Source organism: Amphiura filiformis, chromosome 6 (genome assembly GCF_039555335.1).
Source record: "Amphiura filiformis chromosome 6, Afil_fr2py, whole genome shotgun sequence".
Taxonomy (NCBI): Eukaryota; Metazoa; Echinodermata; class Ophiuroidea; order Amphilepidida; family Amphiuridae; genus Amphiura; species Amphiura filiformis.
Window position 1 is genome coordinate 72,845,215 of NC_092633.1, and position 21,724 is coordinate 72,866,938.

General features: G+C 34.7%; 1 protein-coding gene across 3 annotated transcripts in view; it reads left to right on the forward strand.

Moving 5' to 3' along the window:
* Positions 1 to 21,724, forward strand: part of LOC140155994 (mediator of RNA polymerase II transcription subunit 12-like protein) — a 112,153-nt gene that overhangs the window by 81,508 nt on the left and 8,921 nt on the right. For 2 of the 3 annotated variants that reach the window (XM_072179049.1, XM_072179050.1), the window contains exon 35: positions 1,066 to 1,104. The exons of the other annotated variant lie outside the window; for it this stretch is intronic. In XM_072179049.1, coding sequence (XP_072035150.1) covers positions 1,066 to 1,104 — 39 coding nt within the window. The remainder of the gene's footprint in view (positions 1 to 1,065; positions 1,105 to 21,724) is intronic. 3 annotated transcript variants of the gene reach the window in all.

The window sequence follows — 21,724 nt, forward strand, 5'->3', positions numbered from 1 at the left end:
AGTAAATATAGTGTTTAAATAAATATTTCTTATGCTAAAATTTGGGCTGTACGACTTTGGCTCTTTTTAGTAGACGACTAGTTGGTACCAAATAGATGCAGCTTATTCTACTACAACTTTCTATGGCAACTAATTTTGTGGCCAAATTTTCAGATTTTTCCCTAACTGCTAAATATATATTCTCAGAACATAGAAACCCAACTTAGGAGGTATAACTAAAAATTTAAAAGCTATGTGCATGAGGGTCTGAGACAAACTTTTTTGGCCTATAATTGCCAAATAAAACTCTTACATCTTCTCTGGTGATAACTATCATTGTCATTGTGTCATAATTTCCCAATTAATGTTTTAATTAAAAAAATTTTTTAGAAGATCAAAATTGATTGAAACAGAGTGAACAAATACTAGTATATTGGATGGTGAATATAAGGATGATGATTCCGCCTTATGTTATAACTCAGCTTTTCAATAAATCCTCTCCAGAAGATAGAATTGTCACATGACACCATTGAATCCTTTAGCTTTTATATGGCTGTTATTATTGTCACTATCAAGCGGGTAATTGTTCTTTAGTTTAATCTAGTAACTTTTTAGAATTACTGATCCATGTGGCTAGAGTTACAAAGTGTATTGTATAGTCACGTTATTATCATCAGATGCAACAGCAAGAAGTAAATGCTGATCAAATTCAATTCAAAATGGCACTTGTTGGTGTACGACTTTGAACAGACAGTACTGTCTCTAACAAGGCATTACATCCCCCCAAAATGAGGCAATTCATTAGAGCAGAAATCACCCAGCATCACATTGTCAAGCTACATCCGCATCTGTCTGGTGACACTGATGCGGCAGACCAAAATGCCAAATGTGATATAGCAAGCTTGCTTACTAACACTAACAAAATGTGAGAAGATAGTAAAGGTGTAATTGAAATTGCTATCAAATAATGCAATTAATTGGTTTATTTCTGTTTCATTGAATGAATAATTGCATCACTGGTATATTGGGATTGATTGTTAGCATTTTTGCCATGCATATGAATAATGATGTGTTTTATTCCATCAGATGCAAGAGTCAGGCGTTGGTGATCGAAACAAAACCAAAGTGAGTGTGTTATCTGTCCATCAGCTATCAATCATTCTCTCATTTCTATAAGGGTTGCCACAAATTTACAGGCTTCAACCATTGTAATTTGGGCTTTCTACTGAATCTGGAAACAAAATTCACCCAGCATTGAATATATATGTTTTACTACTTTATTACTTGACTGAACAATCAATATGCATTCTGTGAGTCCTATCAGTCTCCAAAAAGTCACAATTTTCGAATCAACATAAAATTGGTTTTATTTCCTGCTGCAAGTGGACAGAACTGGAAGAATTTTATTTCTTTATTTTTTCTTCTTTCTTTTATCCTTTCTTTTGTTTGTTCTTTTTCTTTCTTTTTTTCTTTTCTTTCATTTTTCTTTCTTTTTGGTCATGTTTTCTTTTCTTTCTTTTGTATTTATTTATTAATTGCATAAGACTACCTATCTTTCTTGCTTGCGCTCTTTCTTTCTTTCTTTCTTTCTTTCTTTCTTTCTTTCTTTCTTTCTTTCTTTCTTTCTTTCTTTCTTTCTTTCTTTCTTTTTTTCTTTCTTTCTTTCTTTCTTTCTTTCTTTTGTTTTTTCTCTTTGTTTCTTCTGTATTCTTGAGTTCTTCCCGTGTTTCTTTGTTCCTTCCTTCTTTCCAATCCAAAATCCTGCCTATTCCTTCTGCCTAACCTCAACCATTATCCTTATCCAACCTAGCCGTCTACTGTAATCAGCACCAAATATAGGTGGGATATGTGATGCTTTCTGTTACATATTGCATTCTTGCATACATATTGTGTCCCATATCTTGCAATTGCAATATTGTAATCAGCAATATCACCATATCAACATTATAAATATGTTATATCACTCATACATATATTCTAGACAGTTCCTTGGTGTATATTTTTGCTATCAACCACCCCCGTTTGATATTTTTTACCATTCCAACATTACTTATTACATGCAATATGTAACAAACCTCCGCACCTTGGTTAGGTAGGCTTGACGTGCAGGGAAGAGTCAGCTCCATAGCGAGATTTGTGTTACCTCATTGACTTACCAATTAAGTTAGTAGTAAATTTGCCGCAAACATTGATAGCATTTTCCGCCTTTTGGTATATCAATGACCCCTTTTTGTAGGCCAATTTTGGTATCTGGATGGGTCCTTTTTTCAAAATCCTCAATTTGTTTGGAAAATAACCCAATTTTCCCTCAATCTACCCAAAATTTGGCCAAAATTTTGGGGAAATTTGTAAATGCTAATACAATTTGGGTTGAAGATTTTGACTTTTGGTATAGCAATGGGTCCAAAGTTCTTGAAAAATTTGTATATTGATGAGTCCACTTTCAAATTCTCAGCGGCACACCCCTAACAAAACCAAACTTGAGTACCCCCGGGGTGAAAGGTGTATTGTTCCCAGGCCATTACACTCGTAGACGGTTAATATTTGTAATATCATCTTCAGCATTTTAAAAAAGGTTCCCCTATTTGGAACTGATCAAACATTTATCCCAGATTCCAACCCTTCTTCTAAAGTCTTGATGCAAAACTGACCAATTGTTTTGATTTTCCTTCAAGTTTTGCATATTCTTTATGCATATCAGACCTATTCTAAAGAAGCCTAGTTCTATGTGTTATTTGGCCCTTGTGGTATACCTGATTTCTTTCTTGCACACCATCTACGCACATCTTGTGGTATTTGTTTTTACACATGGGGGATGTTGACGAAGAATAATGGGATTTATGGTCACTCACTTTTCAAAGCAAAATTTCAATTAACCATACTTCTTTCCTTCCTTCATTCTTTCTTTTCTTTTTTTCTTTCTTTCTTTCTTTCTTTCTTTCTTAAGTTTTCTTTTTAAGTTTAGCCACTGCACACACCTAAAAACTTGCCTCATTTCTACTAATCTAACATTTCTGTCTAGTTTTGTGTCACATAACATGCATGTTAATGAATTTAACAAGCTCATTTGCATATTTGGGTCATCATCATTCATTATCATGAACTAGATTGTCGCAGCAAACACCCACATACATGTTTGTTATAATCCTGTTCACACATCAAAATCCAGCTCAAGGTGTTTGGATGTAGGCTATATAACATACATAGCCACAGATCTCACTTGTAAAGTCTGGTTTGAATTGATCTCAAGATTGATGGGCTGTTGAATAAAGAGAAGGAAGATGATGAAGCAGTAGATTTGAATGCAAGCACAGTTTTACATTCTTCACATTTTCAGAGAGAAAAAATGTGACTTGGCCTGGGGTTGAAAAATATAACAAGCAAATTTGTCAGTCCAATAATGTATATTATTGTACATTAACCCCAATTCTCTTTCTGCTTTTTGCCCAAGTAATAATAATAATAATACGACTCTTGTATAGCGCTTTACACGAAGTCCCTTAGCGCTTAAACATGAAAAACAAATAACGATGGAAGAGCAACCCATTTACATCTCTGATTTTGGCAGGATTACGCAATATGATGATTATTGTCTAGCAGTCACTCAGCACGTATTGTTTTATATGGTCTAATAGCTTTAGGGTTAGTTGAGGCCTTTTTGTATTGTTTTTTTAGTCTGAAATAACTACAACTCCCTTTCTGCTTCTGGCCTAAGTGGAAGGAATAAAGGAACAAAGAAGATGAAAAGAAAAGTTATTTTCCCCGCCCGGGTTTTGAACCACCAACCCCTTGGATGACAACCAGCAGCCATTTGTGTGACCATCGCCCAGACAGCGTTTTTTTGCTTAAATAGTTCGGCAGGATTATGCAATCGGATCGTTTTGGATGCATTGTTTTGTATGGCCTAGCAGCATACATCAATATCAGACCTGCCAACCATTCAGATTTAATCGGATTCGTTCCAATTTTTTGAGGTCAAAGGTCTCAAAAATCGGAAAAATCCACTGAACCTATTTTGAAGTGCTAGGATCATTCACAGTTAATTTTTTTAAAATTGGGAAAAAATTACGAAAAAAATTACAGTTTGTTATTCTTAATATATGCAAACCATTAACCAATATTTACCTCTTCATGTAGCACATATTATAAATGCATGGAAAACCAAATGCATCTATAATATGTGATACATGAAGAGGTAAACACTAGTTAATGGTTTACATATTAAGGATAACAAACTGTAATTTTTTCATAATTTTTTTTCAAATCTTTTTCAAATTACATGTGAATGATCCTAGCACTTCAAAATAGGTCCAGTGGTTCTCTAAAGTTGCCAAAAACTATTAAAATTTTTTATTTTTTTTATTAGTAGTATTTCTCTGGTTTGCAACATTAAATAACAAGTAATTTAGGGTCTATAACTTCTTCTTTTTTCCAAAGTTTTGTTTTGCTTCTCGCTTCACTCTAAGTAGACACCGACCTTAGTTCCAAAGGTTGGCATGTATGCGGTGTTACGGATGAGCGTGTGCTTCGCGGGCAACCTGTACAGATTTTTATTTTTACAATTTTGGCAGGTATGCAATATCCCTGTATCTCAATACTTTGTTTCACCTTGAGTTTGGTATTGATGTCTAGGTGATATTCCACTGGCTGCAGTACCGAATCATGTATCATGCAAATTGTATACACATGTACAGTAGAAGTTTATTGACATGTTTGCACTGACGCACCTAAAACTCAAGGTTAAACAAAGTGTAGTATAGGGCCTACATACTGTACTTGGTTAAGAAGCTATGATATTTCAAAATGCCCATTTCTTCTTTTTCTTCTATTTTTGCTCCTTATTTTGTCATTACAAATTTGCAATTTACATTATTAGCTCAAGTGGATCCAATCATATTACAAATTGTTATATTTGACACTCCATTACACCTATGAATATAAATAAAAGAGTATATTATTCAAATTTTTATCAGTGAAACATTGAAGAAGTTGAACTGCAAGGAAAGATTTTACCACTCTCTATATGCTATTGCATAATATTTCAGTAGTATCTTCTATGATTAGGTGTAATTTTAAGCCAATGGGGATTTCTTTTCATTTCAATTATTTACAAAAGCACTTACCTCTAAAATAAGATTTCTCTTAATAGCTTCTGAAGGGTTTGATTCAAAGCATCTGAAATAATACAAAATTTGGTTACTTTGTGAAGTGGTTTTCAATTTAAAATTTCAATATATCGCAATCAGGAATGGTTTAAGATTTAGACTTGTGTCATATGAAGTGTTTCTAATTTCAATATAAAATCATCTGTGTACCGTAATGCAATCTGTATTGTAACTTGTCTTCACAAATATTGACAAGTTACCAAAGTGGTAGGCATTAGGGCATCAACATTGGATGTTTAGTCGTTGAAGGAAAGGACCTTCTAGTATTATAATTGTGTGTCAGTCTTTTTCTTTTTCTTTTTCTTTTTCTTCCTTCTCCCTTTTCTTTTCTTCTTGTTTACTTGCTTCCTGGGTATATATATAAATATCTCCATATCAATCATATGTCATATCATATCATATCATATCATGTCATATCATATCATATCATATCATATCATATCACATCACATGGGGTGAGGCCAGCTGATGAAGTGACTTCACCAAGTGGTGGTTTCTTCCACTTTAGGTGGCTTTATTGGCTATGGTGTCATGCACATAATTCCTTGAAAATGATAAGGATGTGTGTATTGGTGAGAAAACTTACTTGCCACTTGCCAAATTTTTGTTTTTTCCTGAAACAGGATTTTTGACTTATGCCATTTTTTGCCATCTTAAAATTAATTAAGTAAGTATATAAAGAATGTTGGTACATTTTTGTGTTTTGTTGATTATTTCTAGAAACACTAAATTACCCAAATTCTAGGATTTTATTAGCCAACAGGAAAGGTGCTATGGTTACCAAACTTTCAGGAGTGTAATTAATCTTGCGTCTGACGTCAGCTGTCAATCAAACTCCGGCACGGTTTGTTACAAGTGCCGTGATGATGATATAACTTGATCAATTTCAGTGATTTTAATGCAGTCTTTTCAGATGCCATGCAAACAAATAGTTACTCGTCGTATTTCCATGTATCGCCCAGGCCTATTAGTGGTATATAACCTATATGGTTAATTTTGCACCTTCAAATATATTAACCATCTCAAAAGTTAGTTCTTCATAGTAGGACATTTTCTTCCCCGAAGGCACCATGTCAACAAGTTGCTATTTGCCTTGATAAAGTACATATTTTTTCACGAGATAATCAACCTTCCTTTTACACTCTATTAACCAATCAAGGGTCATATGGAGTTTGATTGACAGTGACATCAGACACAAACTAGCCTTCTTAATTCTGTCTTTAATTTATAAATAAGATTAATATCTAAATTCTCTTCCCAGTTTTTTTCCAATCAAGTGTTTCTATTTTAAGCTGCAGTGTTTCTAACATTCCCTAAAATAAAAAGTTGAAGAAATTTTTTTTTCAAAAAGTAAACACTTTATCAAAAAATCCTGGCGATTGAATTTAGATATTAAGCTTATTTACCACCACTAAAAGCCCACCTTCCCTGTGGGCTACAAAAATCAAAAACTGTCCAAATTTAGGGAATTTTCAACAAATAAAGAAAAACATAAGAATTGCTACAATTCCTACAAGACTCTTAAAATAGCTGCACCAAGGAAAGTACTTTTCTTTATATGATTAAAGATTGAATGAATAGACCTGATTGATTTGACACAGACGCTATTTTCTTCAAGGGTGTAGTATCTATTATAAAGCCTATTTACTGTAAACAGATGCTGTAAAGGGTTATAGACTGAAATTTGATAGAGGAAAAGATTGCATTTAGAATAAGAAGATCAGAAAATGATCCCCAAGTACATCTTACAATGATAACATCAATTCATAACATTCGGGATTCAAGTGACATACGTTATCTTCTGAAATCATATAGTCACATAGCTGGAAGGAGATCAATGGTGATGGGCAGTTTTGAATTATGTTTTTATCCGTACAAAGTCTCAGACAGAGCATATTGTGAGAAATTAAAGACGGCAATTTATTTAAGATAAATCTGAGGGTATTTAAAAGATCTGTTGGCTGCGACAGTAGTTGTATAAAAGGATATCATATGTAATATTATAGTTGACAGTATTACACAATTTGGGAATGATTGAGTTTAGGTGGTCTGAAGGGAGACGTAATGGTACATGATTTGTGTGTGGGTGTGTGTAGAGGAGATGTACTGTATTTGTTCCAATATACTTTAGTTTTTGAGTTCTTTTTGAGGTGATTTCACATTCAAATCCTTACATTCATTACTGCTTAAATTCTTATCTCTTTCATTGATATACTTCATTAATATATTCTTGTTCATCGATTGGTTAAAAATGGATCACATAACCAAAAATAATTCTACCATAAGTACTCCCCCAGATGAGCCATAAATAGGGAGTTCCAGGCCATAAAAAGTACTGTTAACGCGTGTGTGCTTCTATGTGGTGGTAGAGTTCACGCATGCGCAACTTTATCCCTGGATATATAGGTTGGCTTGTATTTGATGGGCCGTACATCACAGATTAATATCAATATATTTCAATTTCGAGAATTGACTTGTGACACCTTGCCAGAAGCATCACAAATTGATAATTCAAGTCCTATACTTTATCTACTTATTTAAGACACAAAATATAAGCCGGACAGGTCAACTATATCACTCTTAATGAAGTATATGAAACAAATATATATACTGTCTTTGTTTGAGATTCTGGTTAAAGCTATGGTCCCTCGGTGAGATCAATAGTACTATTTTCTGTTACAGTTGCACCCCTCAAGTAAATAGCACTATTTATCTCACAGAGGACCCATAATTTAAACCAAAAACCTCTCATGACAGTATATATATACACTATAACTTTGCCTTCTTTTTTGTCACGGTGGCATATAAATGTTCATCAAACAAAAGCCGATTAAAGTTCTGATGCAAAAATATGAAACTGGGCTTTTCATGACATTGTCCTCAATCTACTTGTTCAGGTCAAATATTTTTATATGCAAAATGTCTTCAGAAAAGTCACAAAGGTTTAGTAAGATGGTGTACTCCTCTGATACGATACCACCCAGAGCTAAATCTTTGAGGGCAAGGTGGTGGGTGTAATGGGTATTTGTGAGGTAGGTTGTGGTCATGGGTTCAAATCAAATGTAGAGTGCTTAACCTTGCTTGCCTCACCTCACCCAGGTATAACAGGGACTGGGGAGCAGTTTATAGGGGGTAATTACAATCTAAGTGCTGATAGGAACTGTGCTACAGTGGTGCCCTTTGTTGAATTGTATGATTCTGATATATCTCAGTGGCAATAAAAATGTGCTGGTACTATATATATATAGCACAGATCCCTGTATAAGTACACATTAAATCAAAAAGATTAAGGGGGTACTACTAACACCCATTGCATTTTTTTGGTTTCTAACTTAAAAAGCATGTAAGCTACATTGACACCGATGCCACCAATAGAGCGAGAAGATTTGACCCTTCATTTTGCATACCACTTTGTCCAATTTTTTTATCATTTCTTCGCAAAATGCAAAAAAATGCAAAAAAAAATGCAATTGGTGTAATGCCCCCTTAATTGATTGTGTATGTATTTGTTTCAAATTTAAAACTGCACATTGGATAATTCCTCAGTTTGAAGATGTCATCAGAGTTTACTTGTTGTAATCCTGTTGTTGTTGTTGTTGTTGTTGTTGTTGTTGTTGTTGTTGTTGTTGTTGTTGTTGTTGTTATTGTTGTTACCATCATTTTCACCTGTTCCATTCTACCCAGATGAATTCATTTTTTAAATGCCGGTTTGAATAGTTGTAACACTGCTCAATTCAATCAAGCAGGCCCTCTGGGTTTCTTAATAGCATATTATTTCTTTTGTGGAAAGAGCATATGTCAGACATATAGACTATAAAGAATATTCCACAGCACATTTATACAAGGAAGTTAAGGAACTGTTGATGTTTACCTTTAAATCTGATGTTGATAGGGAAAAAATGCTGGGTGATTTTTCAAAATTTGATTAATTGAGTCCAAAATAATTTTTTTCTGTTTTTTAAATAATTTTGTTTCCCAAAAATGAGCAAAACGTAGTGGATATGTTAACTTGTAAGGTGAATTTTTTTTAGGGGTGCTACATGTACGAAAATATTAATAGAATGGTGTGGTATCATCATACTTAAGCTCATCCCCTGGTGGTGCTTGGACCAGGTCTACCCTGAATGCTTGTCAGGTTTCCAGGTTATTGGAATATGGCTGGTATACATATTGATGTAAGTTTTCTGTTGTTTCAAATATAGATATAATCCTATGATCTAATAGTCTTGCATTTATGTTCTAACATGTGCATATCACCATGTAAATATACATACAATAGCCTATGGTGAAATGTTCACTCAATACTTCAAATCAATCATCTTTATTTTGATCTATTATACCCTTTAAGTTAACACACCATGGTAAAGTAGCCTCCAGGTCATACCTGCTATTTTTTTATAATTTTCCACACCAATAGGGTGACATGTTCTTTGAATCCCTTGTTGTTGCAATATTCTCCCTATGGGCACAACCTGCTGCACTGACACACAGATGATGAATCCTGATCTGTTTTTCCTGAAAGATAAAAGTTGCAGACAGTATTTAACCCTTTCCATACAAATCTAACGTAAGAAATTTGATTTGTGTAAAAACCAACTTTGCATAGATTTTGCATGTGGAGTATAATGTTCTGACAAGTACTAACATACCTATCTGGTATTTTAATCTAAAACAAACTTTGAGTAGTACATTTAGATCTTATATTCCCGGCCTATATGATTGCTACAAGGATATATTGTTGATACTAATGGGTGCACCATTAGATTTCCAGGGGTGGCATGGGGTTTTTGAAGAAAAAAAAAATTTAAAATTTTTTTTTTGCCCACTAGTGAGAAAAATTGTTACCTCCCTGATTAGTAAAAAAAAAAAATCTCCACCCAAATCTGTATAAAGGTATACATTGGAATATAAAAAAAGATTAGCGCGCCATAGGCGACTGAAAAAACCAAACAAACTTGTTAAGTTTTCTTCTTGTTGTACTTTGTAAATGTCGTGTCTCTGTGCAGTGTGTCTCAAAACTGTAAAGAAAAATCAAAGGAAATTGCTATGTTCTATTTGTAAAAAATATGTCCACAAATGTTGTAGTGATGTGACTGCCAAGGAATTTAGTAAGAAAATAGATACCAAATATTGGCACTGTATAAAATGTAATGATCTAATTGCTCTCCCGTTTAATCATTTTGTAGATGAAAGAGAATATCTATTAGAATTGTATAATATGTCACTAAATAGCGATGTGAAATCGACAGATTTTATAGAGAAAAATATGAACATCTTGTATTTAATCCATTAAAGGATATACCAAGTGATATTTACAATACTCTATGTAATAGCAATTCGGATTACTATTTAGAAGATAATATTGATGAAGTAAACAAGAAAATCAATGGTAATAATCTTTCTATGTTAAATGCAAATATAAGGAGCATGAACAAAAACTTCGACAAATTCAAAGACTTCTTACATAGTTGTAATATTCATTTTAATATTATAGGCCTTGTCGAAACGTGGTTGAAAGATAAACCTCTTGAGTATTATCAATTAGATGGTTTTAATTTGGAACTCACAAATCGACAAAACAATCGACATGAACGAGGTGGTGGTGTAGGCCTATACATTGAAGATGGTTTAAAATATACTGTAAGAACTGATCTGAGCCAGGTAAAGCACCCTATAAATACTGAAACCTTGTTTATTGAAATAGAGCGTAACAAATCAAAAAATGTAATTATTGGCATTGTATATAGATCGCCAGATCAAGATATAAATGAGTTTAATCAATTTGCTGATAACATATTAGCCAATGTTACTAAACATGAAAACAAACTTCTGTATATAATGGGTGACTTTAATATTAATTTGTTGAATGAGGACATCCATACACCTACTTCTGACTTCATTAGTGTAATGACAAGTCACTCTTTGTATCCTAGCATTACTAAACCAACCCGAATTACTTCAAAATCAGCAACGCTTATTGACAATATATTTACTAACTCCCATACAAAGCAAATTGCTGGTATTATTCTAACTGACATTAGTGATCATTTACCAATTTTCATCTCAACAAATCTATCGATATATCAAAAAGATGTAACCCATACCAATGTAGAAGTTAGACAGATAAATGATCAAAATGTACAAGTTTTTAAAAACAAATTGAGTTGCGTTGATTGGGATATTGTTTGCTCATCAGAAGATGTCAATGTATCATACACTTTCTTCCTTGATAAGTTTAATCAATTGTACGATGAGAAATAAAAAAAAAGAAATTGAAAAAACATACTAGAAAAAAACAAACCAAAATCACCTTGGATAACATTTTCATTGTTGAAGTGTATTCAGTAGAAAGAATATTTTGTATAAAAAATCACTAAATAAACCAACTGAAGGTAATATCCAAAAGTACAAAATGTACAGAAATAAACTAAATAGTTTACTTAGATTGGCGAAACAAAATTACTTTAGTACCTTATTAAAAAAAGAAAAATACAATATGAGAAATACATGGAAAATTCTTAACTCAATTATTAGGTCTTCACGAAAATCAATTTCTGATAAATTTGTACAAAATGGAAAAACGATTACAGATCCAAAACAAATTGCTAATGAATTTAACAAGTATTTCGCTAACATAGGTCCTTCGTTATCTTCTAGTATCAAACATACTGGAAGCGATTATAACACTTACCTTAAGAAAACTTATTTCAGTGCTACTTGTTTTTTAAAACCAACGGACGAAGATGAAATAACTAAAATAATAGGTAAACTTGGAAGCAAAAAGAGTCCGGGTCATGATAATATAAAATCTGATATTGTAAAACAAATTGCAAATGAAATTTCCTACCCCCTAAAAATACTTTTTAACCAATCTCTTGGTAGTGGAGTTGTTCCAAACGATTTAAAGATAGCTAAAGTTGTGCCCATTTACAAAAAGGACAACCCTGAAATATTTGGTAATTACAGGCCTGTTTCTGTGTTACCGTGTTTTTCCAAAATTTTGGAGCGTATTATGCACAATAGATGTTATGATTTTTTGACCAAAAATAACATCCTGTACAAAAAACAATATGGTTTTTGAAACAAGCATGCTACATATATGGCTGTTCTGGATTTTGTAAAAGACATAAGTGAGGCTATAGATAATGATATGTATACACTAGGTATTTTTATGGATCTATCGAAAGCCTTCGATACCATAGACCACGATATATTACTCAGTAAGCTGTATCACTATGGTTTTCGTGGCGTATCACACAATTGGTTTTCAAATTATCTCTCTAATAGGAAACAATATGTATCGTATAATAATGTTGTGTCATCTAATGAAAATGTAATTTGTGGTGTGCCCCAGGGTTCAATACTGGGGCCATTACTTTTCATAATTTATATGAATGATATTTGTTTTACATCCAAATTATTATCATTTATTTTATTTGCTGACGACACAACTGTATTTCATACTGATCGTGATGTAAATGTGCTTTATGATACAATGAACTGTGAGTTAAAAGAAGTATGCAATTGGTTCAAATGCAATAAATTATCACTCAATGCATCAAAAACAAACCTTATGCTTATAGGAACAGCATATCGAACAAAACACGCTCAAATAAATGCTGATATTCACTTAGATGGTTGTAAATTAACTCGTGTTTCTACTGCAAAATTCTTAGGTATAACAATTGATGAGAATGTGACGTGGAAATCACAGATAAATGAAATTTATAAGGTGTGTTCGAGAAATATAGGTGTCTTAAATAAAGTTAAGCACTTCTTGCCAAACCAATCATTGTATCAATTGTACTGCTCCCTAATTTTGCCTTATATGACCTATGGAATATTGTTATGGGGTAATGCCAGCAAAGAGTACCTTGTGAAAATTTAAAAAAATCAAAAAAGGGCTTTAAGAATCATCTCTAATAGCTCTTATCTATGCCATACAAAGCCTTTGTTTGAAAACTACAATACCTTAAATATTTTCGAATTGTACAACAAAGAACTGGGTATATTTATGTATAAGTATAAAACTGGTTTACTTCCTCAATCATTTGATAATTTATTTACGGAATTGGAAAGTATTCACAAATATGATACGAGAAACAAAACTGATTACAGACTCGAAATACACAAAATTAAATCTGTATTAACTTTGGGACGAAACTTTGGAACTCGTTCCCCGTGATATTAAAGTGGCTCGAAATTTAAATTCTTTTAAAAAGCGTTTGTCGTCTTTTCTCATGGAGAAAAATCTAAGCATATAATATATCTTTGTTGTAAATTATGAATCAGTATGTGGTACATGTATATAATTGGTTTAGGATTTGTTGAAACTATTTTTCTTATCACATCCGAAATTCTGACTTATTGATCAAATGATTTATTTTTGTGAGTTATTTTCCTACATTACCTTGCTTTTGTTGCTTGAGACATCTGTTTGTGTGTGTGTAAATGTATTTGAGTGTAATTCTTAATTTCTGTAATTCTAGTATTATATTAATTAGCCTAATATTTCTTTTAAGGTGGTGTAACGCTCAATTCAGGCTTTTGCCTTTTGTTACATCTCCGCCATCTTTTTTTTAAATTCTATTTTGCCGTTTTGTTAAATTTGCTTGCATGTATTTTGATATGATGGAAATAAATAAAATATGTATATGTATGTAAGTTGCTAAGTCAATATATTCGATCAATTGATGATAATTTGATTAATAGCGCTATTTAAAAGTAAATTAATTGCTTCTGCATTAACACATTGGAACTGTATTTAATACTCCTGAAAAAACTGACTTGTACTTCCTGCCGACATTTTATGGTGTATACTGTGGCTAAGAAAATATGAGGAGGAGAGTTAGAGCAAAATTGAACCGTTCACAATTATATGTTCATATCTTAGAAAACTCAGCTGTAGGTGGTTCAGTGATGCTGTTCTGGCCTGTAGGAGTGGGGGTAATGCACCCCCATCAGCCCTCAAATTAAGGATCTGAAGGGGCACAGCAACTTTTTTAGGGCAAGTTAATAATTGTCTTGGATTTTCACTGAAAAGGCAAGGCAGCACAGCAGTTTGTAATATTTCAAGAGCGCATCATGGCAACTGTTGAAAATTTGAGAAGAGCACCAGGGCAATTTCTCAAAAGTGAAGAAAACACACACAAACATAGATAGATAATTTTATAATGAACGAGCAGGGCTGGGGCACCGACAGCAACTTCATTAGAGGGCACGGCAAGTGACTGCCTTGGTTAAAGGACATATTTTGAGAGCATTATGGCAGTGGGGTTGGGCACCCACGGCAAAATGCCATGGGTGCCATGGGTTAATTTGAGGGCTGACCCCCATAAGTCAGGAAGGCTGCAAAAAATAGTAACCTTTTTGTAACAAAGTCAACATTTTAGATAGGCTCTAAATATAAAATGTGCCCAAATCATGAACTTTTTTGTGAAAGTTGTCTAAAATGTAGGCTCCAAAAATCAATTGTAGAGGGGTAAAGGTCTGCTTTTTGGATATGTGGGGGCAAAGATATCTTCGAGATTTTAGATTAAACATGTGCAGGGTCTTTGAGAGCCAATTATTTTCCTCTTTGTACAAGTAAGCAACAAATAGTAATGTACCCAAATTCATTTTATTCATGTAAGCAATCATTGCAATCAACGGACTTCCTTTCTAACTGAAATTGTCACTGGTGTCAGACAGTGACATATGGTCTCTACTACTTTTTGGCTAAAAGCAACAGTTGTAATCCTTCTATGCAAGTTCAAGATATCCTGAGGTAAAACTGTCTGATATGGACTATGCTGATGATGTAGCCCTCCTAGAAGATGACAACTGAAGCCATCCCAAGAAACTAGTGGAATGTTGGGACTTTAAATGAGCATCAAGAATAGAATTCAGGCTTGGGGCCACTTGGTCAACTAACCTTGATCACCTCTGTTCCAGTTAGCAATGTAGGTTACATCAATGTTGTGAATAAGTTTTTATGAACATATTGTTGCATCAACCATAGCATTGGCAAAGCATCAGGTACGCCATTCATTTAAAGAAATTGAGGAAGTGTAAATGTTACATGGGGTCTTAGATGAGATCATATTGATGCTTTTGATTGATATGAGGTGCCAGAGGAAAATACTCAGCATTACATGGACACAACACATTACTACCGCATCAGGTCAAAGACAAAACATACTCATCATCATCATCATCAGTCGGCTGCGGAGCAGGCGACTATAAGCTTTCTCCAACTGTTGCGATCTTGGGCAAGCGAAACAATTTTGTTTGGCTGCAGCATCCCTTCAGTATCTCCCAGGAGGTGCTGTACATACTGTAAGTACAGTGTCAGCGGCCGTCCCGGTTTCCTCCTCCCATGTGGTGGAATATAAAGGGCATATTCTTTCACAGGCTCGTCATCTTCAAGGCGCAGTATATGGCCGAGAAATTTGAGTTGATGAATCTTGACTCTGGCAACCAGTGGAGTGGTGTTGGTCAGATTGTAGATGGTTTCATTTGGGATCCGATCCACACGCTTGATGTTTAACATGACTCTGTAGCAAGATGTTGCAAAGGCATTGATCTTGTTTTCCATGTCCTTGGTGATTACCCATGACTCGCACCCGTACAGAAGGATAGTGACACAAGTTGTCTCAAACAGCTTGATTTTTGTTTCGATTGGCAGGGATGGGCTTCTCCAAAGGCGTTCCAGTTTCCAGAAAGCGGCCCAGGCTAGTGCTTTTCTTCTTTTTTGGTCTCCAACACTAGAGCCCATCTTGGAACCCAAGTACTTGAAGTCTGTGACATGGTTGATGGTACTACTTCAAGTGCTGGCTGAGTGTTACAGTTTGCAGTCATATATTCTGTCTTAGGTGCGCTGATGACAAGGCCTAGATCTGCTGCTGCTGTTGCAGTCCTAGTAAGTTGTGACTGGGCCGGGCTATAGAAGATTCCAACAGGGCAATATCATCAGCAAAATCCAGGTCATTCAGCATCCTAGCAGGATACCTGCTTGACCGACGTGGGTAGGTAACAATTCCAGGGTCAATTCCAGAGGTTGATTTCTTCAGAAGGTAGTCTACCAGGATAATGAACAGGAATGGTGCCAACACATCACCCTGAAGCACTCCAGTTGTTACTTGGAAAGGCTCTGAGATACTTCCATCTACCATAACGGCACTATTGGAGTCCTTGTAGAGGACCTGGATGGCATTGACCACAACCTTTGGTATTCCATAATGCCGCAGCACTGAGAACATGACGGACATGTTGATGGAGTCAAAGGCTTTTTTGAAGTCCACAAAAGTGACTGTCAAGGGAAGTTGGTACTCCTTGAAGCCTTCCATGATCCTCCTCAAAATGTGTATTTGCTGAGCACAGCTTCGACCTGATCTAAAGCCAGCCTGGTTGCTTCTCAGTAAGGGATCAATGTGAGGTCGAATCCTGTTCAGAAGGATCTTGTTGTACACTTTTGCGGCAATGGACATAAGCGAGATACCACGGTAGTTTGTCATGAGAGAGAGAGGTCGCCTTTCTTTGGTAGAGGAATGATGACATTTGTGACCCATTGACGTGGCGGTGTCAGCGTTGAGAATACTTCCATACAGAATTTGAGAATCATATCAATCATGCTATCCCCTCCTCCCTGAAGTGCTTCAGCAGTTATAGCACAGTCCAATGCTGCTGCCTTGTTGGTCCTCATGGCTGCTATTGCTTGACTACTTCTTCACAAGTTGGGGGCTCAGTGATAATAGGAAGATCTTCAACAGCTGGTGCAGGAAGTTCTGAAGCTGCTGTGCCACTGTCATTGTTAAGGAGTGAGCTGAAATATTCCTTCCATTCCTCAAGCAGTTCATGGTCACTGGTTGGGGCTGATCCATCTCTCTTTTTGACTTTTACCCCTTTCCTTGAGTTCTTTCCAGAAAGCGAGTGTATGATTTTCCAGGTGGTGGTGTAATTCCCCATTTCATCGGCCAGCTTCAGGTCTTCCATCTGCTTATTGAGTGTAGCAAGCTCATCAGATTTATAGGAGTTGTTAAGGCTGGTGTTCAAGTTCCTCCATCTTTCTCTAGATTGACGAGATTTTGAAATAGAGTACCGCTTTTGGCCTCATCCCTTTCAAGTTTAAGTCTGATGGTTGCATCTGATACCCAACTTGGCAGTCCGCATGGCTTTTGCTTCCCAATAACTCTCTCAAAACATACTATCATTTAGAAAGATCACAGTGCTTAGCCATCTGTGCGGGAAATCTTCAAATCTCCAAGGGTTGAGATATGTAGTCAGCTGCTTTCAAGTAAAATCATAAGCTAAAACAGCAGTGGAAATTGAATAGAAATTTTACTGCTGTCAAGGAGAAAAAAATCGCTAAATGGTTTGGCATAAATTAACACTTTTCTTTCAAGATATTTTAAATAAAAAGTCTGTTTTCAATAAAACAATTGAACCAAGCATGGAAGCTAATTGCAGAACAAATATTAGTTTTCTTTGCGTATTACATATTTATGACTTTACACTTTAATTTCTATATGTCAATCCCAGAATAGACATCTGAGTTGTTTTTGCTGCAAAGTTGAAAGTGTACACTATTGTCAGATGAAATGGCTGGTTTTGTCTTATTGGATGACTTTCATGTTTATCATTTACAGAGTGTGCCAGCATATGTATACTTGTGCCAATACTACCAAAATCTGAATTTTGATTATAAAAACTGTGATTTTAACCATTTCAATGAATGATATTATGTGTATTTTTATTTTGTCAATCAGTCAGCAGTTTAAAACCATTTCATGTTCTGATTTCTATATACAACAAAAGCAAGAAAAATAACAAGAAACAGACACTAAATGTAAGTGTTATGGTGGTTAGAAAAACATGTTGTATTGTGGAAGTACTTAGTCTATCAGGGATATGAGATGAAAGTCATAAATACCAAAGAATATTGTTCACAGCATTGCTTGCAATCAGTCATTCTCATACAAATCTGATTTCCCCCTTTAATACAGTATAACATGATTTTCCCAATTCAGTGTTAATAATCTACTGGTTTATTTTAGTCAAGAGTAGTATTGTGTGAAGTTCCAAGTTATGGTAAAGAATTGGAAATGAGTGAAAAGTTTCATTTTTGTCCATTATTACTCGGATTGATTGATTGATTGATTGATTTGTTAATCTTCTTTTGTTCATTGGTTCATCATAAACTCAATGTTTGTGTAATATTACTAATTTGTTAGTCCATTCTTTCATTAGCTTGTTGTTTATTGGTGCACTTGTTTGTTTGTTCCATTCATTCATCCATTCATCATTCATTTGTTATTCCTTTGTTAATTTATATAATTACATCAATAAATCCAAAATGTACTTCATTTTATACTGACTCATATATTCAACATCAATATCCAAAATTTGTGACAGGCACCGTTTGTGCTTATAAAAAATACAAAAGAAATACAAGCACCATCATTTCAGTGTCCCTTTCTGAATACCTGTTTATGTTTGACAAGTTTGAATACTTTATCTACACTGTGTTTCCCCTTGAGATTGATAGTGACATACAAGCATAATTTCGCTGGTTGCACTATCAAATCGTGCGCACTAAGCTAACCCCACAGAGCCTATGCACACACATACAAAGGTTGATTAGTCAGCCTGCTAGTGGCGCAAACACCTTTAAGCACCAACATTGCTACCAAATTCAAGTTGAAAGGAAGTATAAAATCGCAAAGTTGTCATGATTGGTGATATATTCAAACTCCTCACTGCCTTCCTGCTGTGTATTTGTTCTCTTTAAAACTTGAAGAAACAATAACACTATCCACAGGCCTTCACAAGTTTGAATGCATTAGCCAAAAATAACATGAATTGTCATGATTGGCGATACATTGGAAATCCTTACCGTCTTCCTGATGTTTCTTTTTTACTCTTGCAGAAATACAAAAACAATTTCTGTCACTTTCTAACAAGTTTAACCATGCATTGTACCAGAAATGACAGAAAAAAAACCGGCTGCTATACTTGGTAATACATTGAAATCTACACTGCTATCAGACTATTTCAACTAATTCTGAGTTGTGATACAACCTTCCTTCTTTTCTACACTTAGATGTCTTCAATCCAAGACACCAGCAGTACTTTCATCAACATCAAGTCAGTCAGTTTGTGATGATTGAGCTCAGTTAACACCCCCAAAGTTTGGCGATATTGTATTTTCTGTAATTGTTGCTTGTGAAATGGGAAATGAAATCCTGAAATTTGACCAAGAAATACTGTAAATAACTTCCGAAGGGCAATGACATGCATCAAAGAAACCCAGGGACACAACCACACGCATCCAAAAACCCATGCCAATACTGTAATTCTGATTAATGCATAGCTTGCTATTCAAACTAACCTGTAAAAGTTATTGGATTTATTCCTGGGATTGAATTTGCCTAGATAGCGCTACAAGCATAAAGCTCATGGCGCAATATGCTTTCTATGTACTAAGGATTGCTGTGGAAGTAGGCAGGTTGTATATGAACAGAAATAAAGAAGGATAGAATCCAGGCTCTGTATACTGCCGTTGAATACTGCCAGCTATGGGGGAATAATTGCAAGCAATCTGGTCCTTGCCGACAACATGCAGATTCAAACCAAAACATTCCTATGTCAAATCTTATGATAAATACATGTTTGTGCGTCGCGCCATGATGCGTTTTGCATTCATGACTGTGAGTGTTGCACAGAAGCAATGATTAGATCTGAATGCAATTTAGGTGAGCCCATTCCAAATACCTCCAATTATTCCTCAATGCCTGAATATAGGTGGCAGTCAGTCTTGATTCTTCTCAGTTTTTGTGGTATGAAAAATCTGCACAAAGTACCACACTTCAAATATATAGACCTACCTATTTCATAGATTATAGGGTTTCAGATGGCTGTGTAGAGCTTCTAATAATTCGGTGAAGTTGAAAAAACTTGAAAAATGTTCGCAAATATAGTAATATTCCAATAATTATTTTGTATTTTCATTATTTTGAAAAGCACACATTTCTTTATAGCAGGGATCAAGCTTCCTGGATTTCCAACTATTTGAAGTTGTGAATAAGATTTTCAACATCTTATGCAATAGAGGTAGTGCAAATGTAGTGTCAAAGTGGGGTGCAATTTGTATCTTCTCCAAGTCCACACTTGTTTCAGTGGTCAAAATATATATATATACAGGCGGTATTGCTTGTTTTTTTAGTATATGTTACAGGTACTTATGTCTATAAGTCTATATTACTGTATAAATTGATTTTAAAGTGCTCTGACATTGCCAATGTCAATCTGTAAGCGTTATCAAAATATTATGGTGATATAAAGTGGAAAAGATATTGGAAATTTGCGGTTATACACAGCAGCAGTTTGCTAGCACTTTCAAAACATAAAGCCCTTAGATAAACATACACCTTTCACAGCCATTGCAAATCAAATCGCTGTTACTTGTAACAAAATGACAATATGGTTATGGCAATTGCCAATTCTTAATTATGGCCCTAGTTTTAAAATGATTTCTTTTATCAAATGTATTCTTTACAAAATGTCACACAAAGGCAAAACATTTACTGGTGAACATGCTGAAAATTACCTTTTAAGTACAATTTTACATGATACAAATGTGAAGTCAATTAACTTAATTAATGGATGTTTTTCGGCCCTTGTCCATCTTTTTTACAAATGTGATTCAAAGTAGCTCATTAGCTATAAGTGTCTGTTCAGACAAACACCTTCAATGGTGACTACAATGGCAAATTACACCCTTATTGGTTCGACTTGAGTTTTTTCCATTACAGAGTATGTCGGCACTCCTTACTCCTTTAGTGATTTTTTTAGATTTTATGATTTGGTGAATTACAGATAGTGCCCTATAGTAGGACAAAACTATAGTAGCAGCATGGAGAAAAACCAGACTAGACAGGTTTATATGGATCATCAGCCATGCTCACTACAAGCCAAGGGAAATCAACTCTGCATGGCTAAAATAGTGAGCGATGAGATCTCAAGCACAGCAGGGAATCGCCGTTGAATTGATCATGGATATAGATCCATATGCAATGATACAGAAAAACTTAGATTTCAAGATGATGTTTTTATTTTCAAATGCTATGTCACATGCTTGCATGTGCTCCAGTGCTCACTCCCTTAAATGTTGCTGTGCCTAATGTAGCAGGCATCTTGTTTTGAAACACCTGCAACAGGAAATAAATATGTCAATTTTAACCTTATAGTTTTCTTTTGTTTATAGATCGCCTTCAATATAGTGATGTAGGTGTGTATTTTTGCTGGTCACAGTATGGAATTGTACCCATAAAGTTAACTGCACAGAGCTTACATTCATACATCCAAAGAGTATTATCTTCACTACCAAACTTGATATATAGTCTATTAGTCTTATTTACTGATAGCAGTTTTTATTATCAGTCGCTAGACATATCTATATTTTGCTTGAAGGTAGAAGGACATTTCATTTCACCAGTCTCTTTCCTAATTATTTTTTATTGAGTGCCTGGGTGAAATCCCTTGCGGTTGTGATATTTTTTCACTTAATTTGTTATATATGACACAATCTGATCCAATCAGTC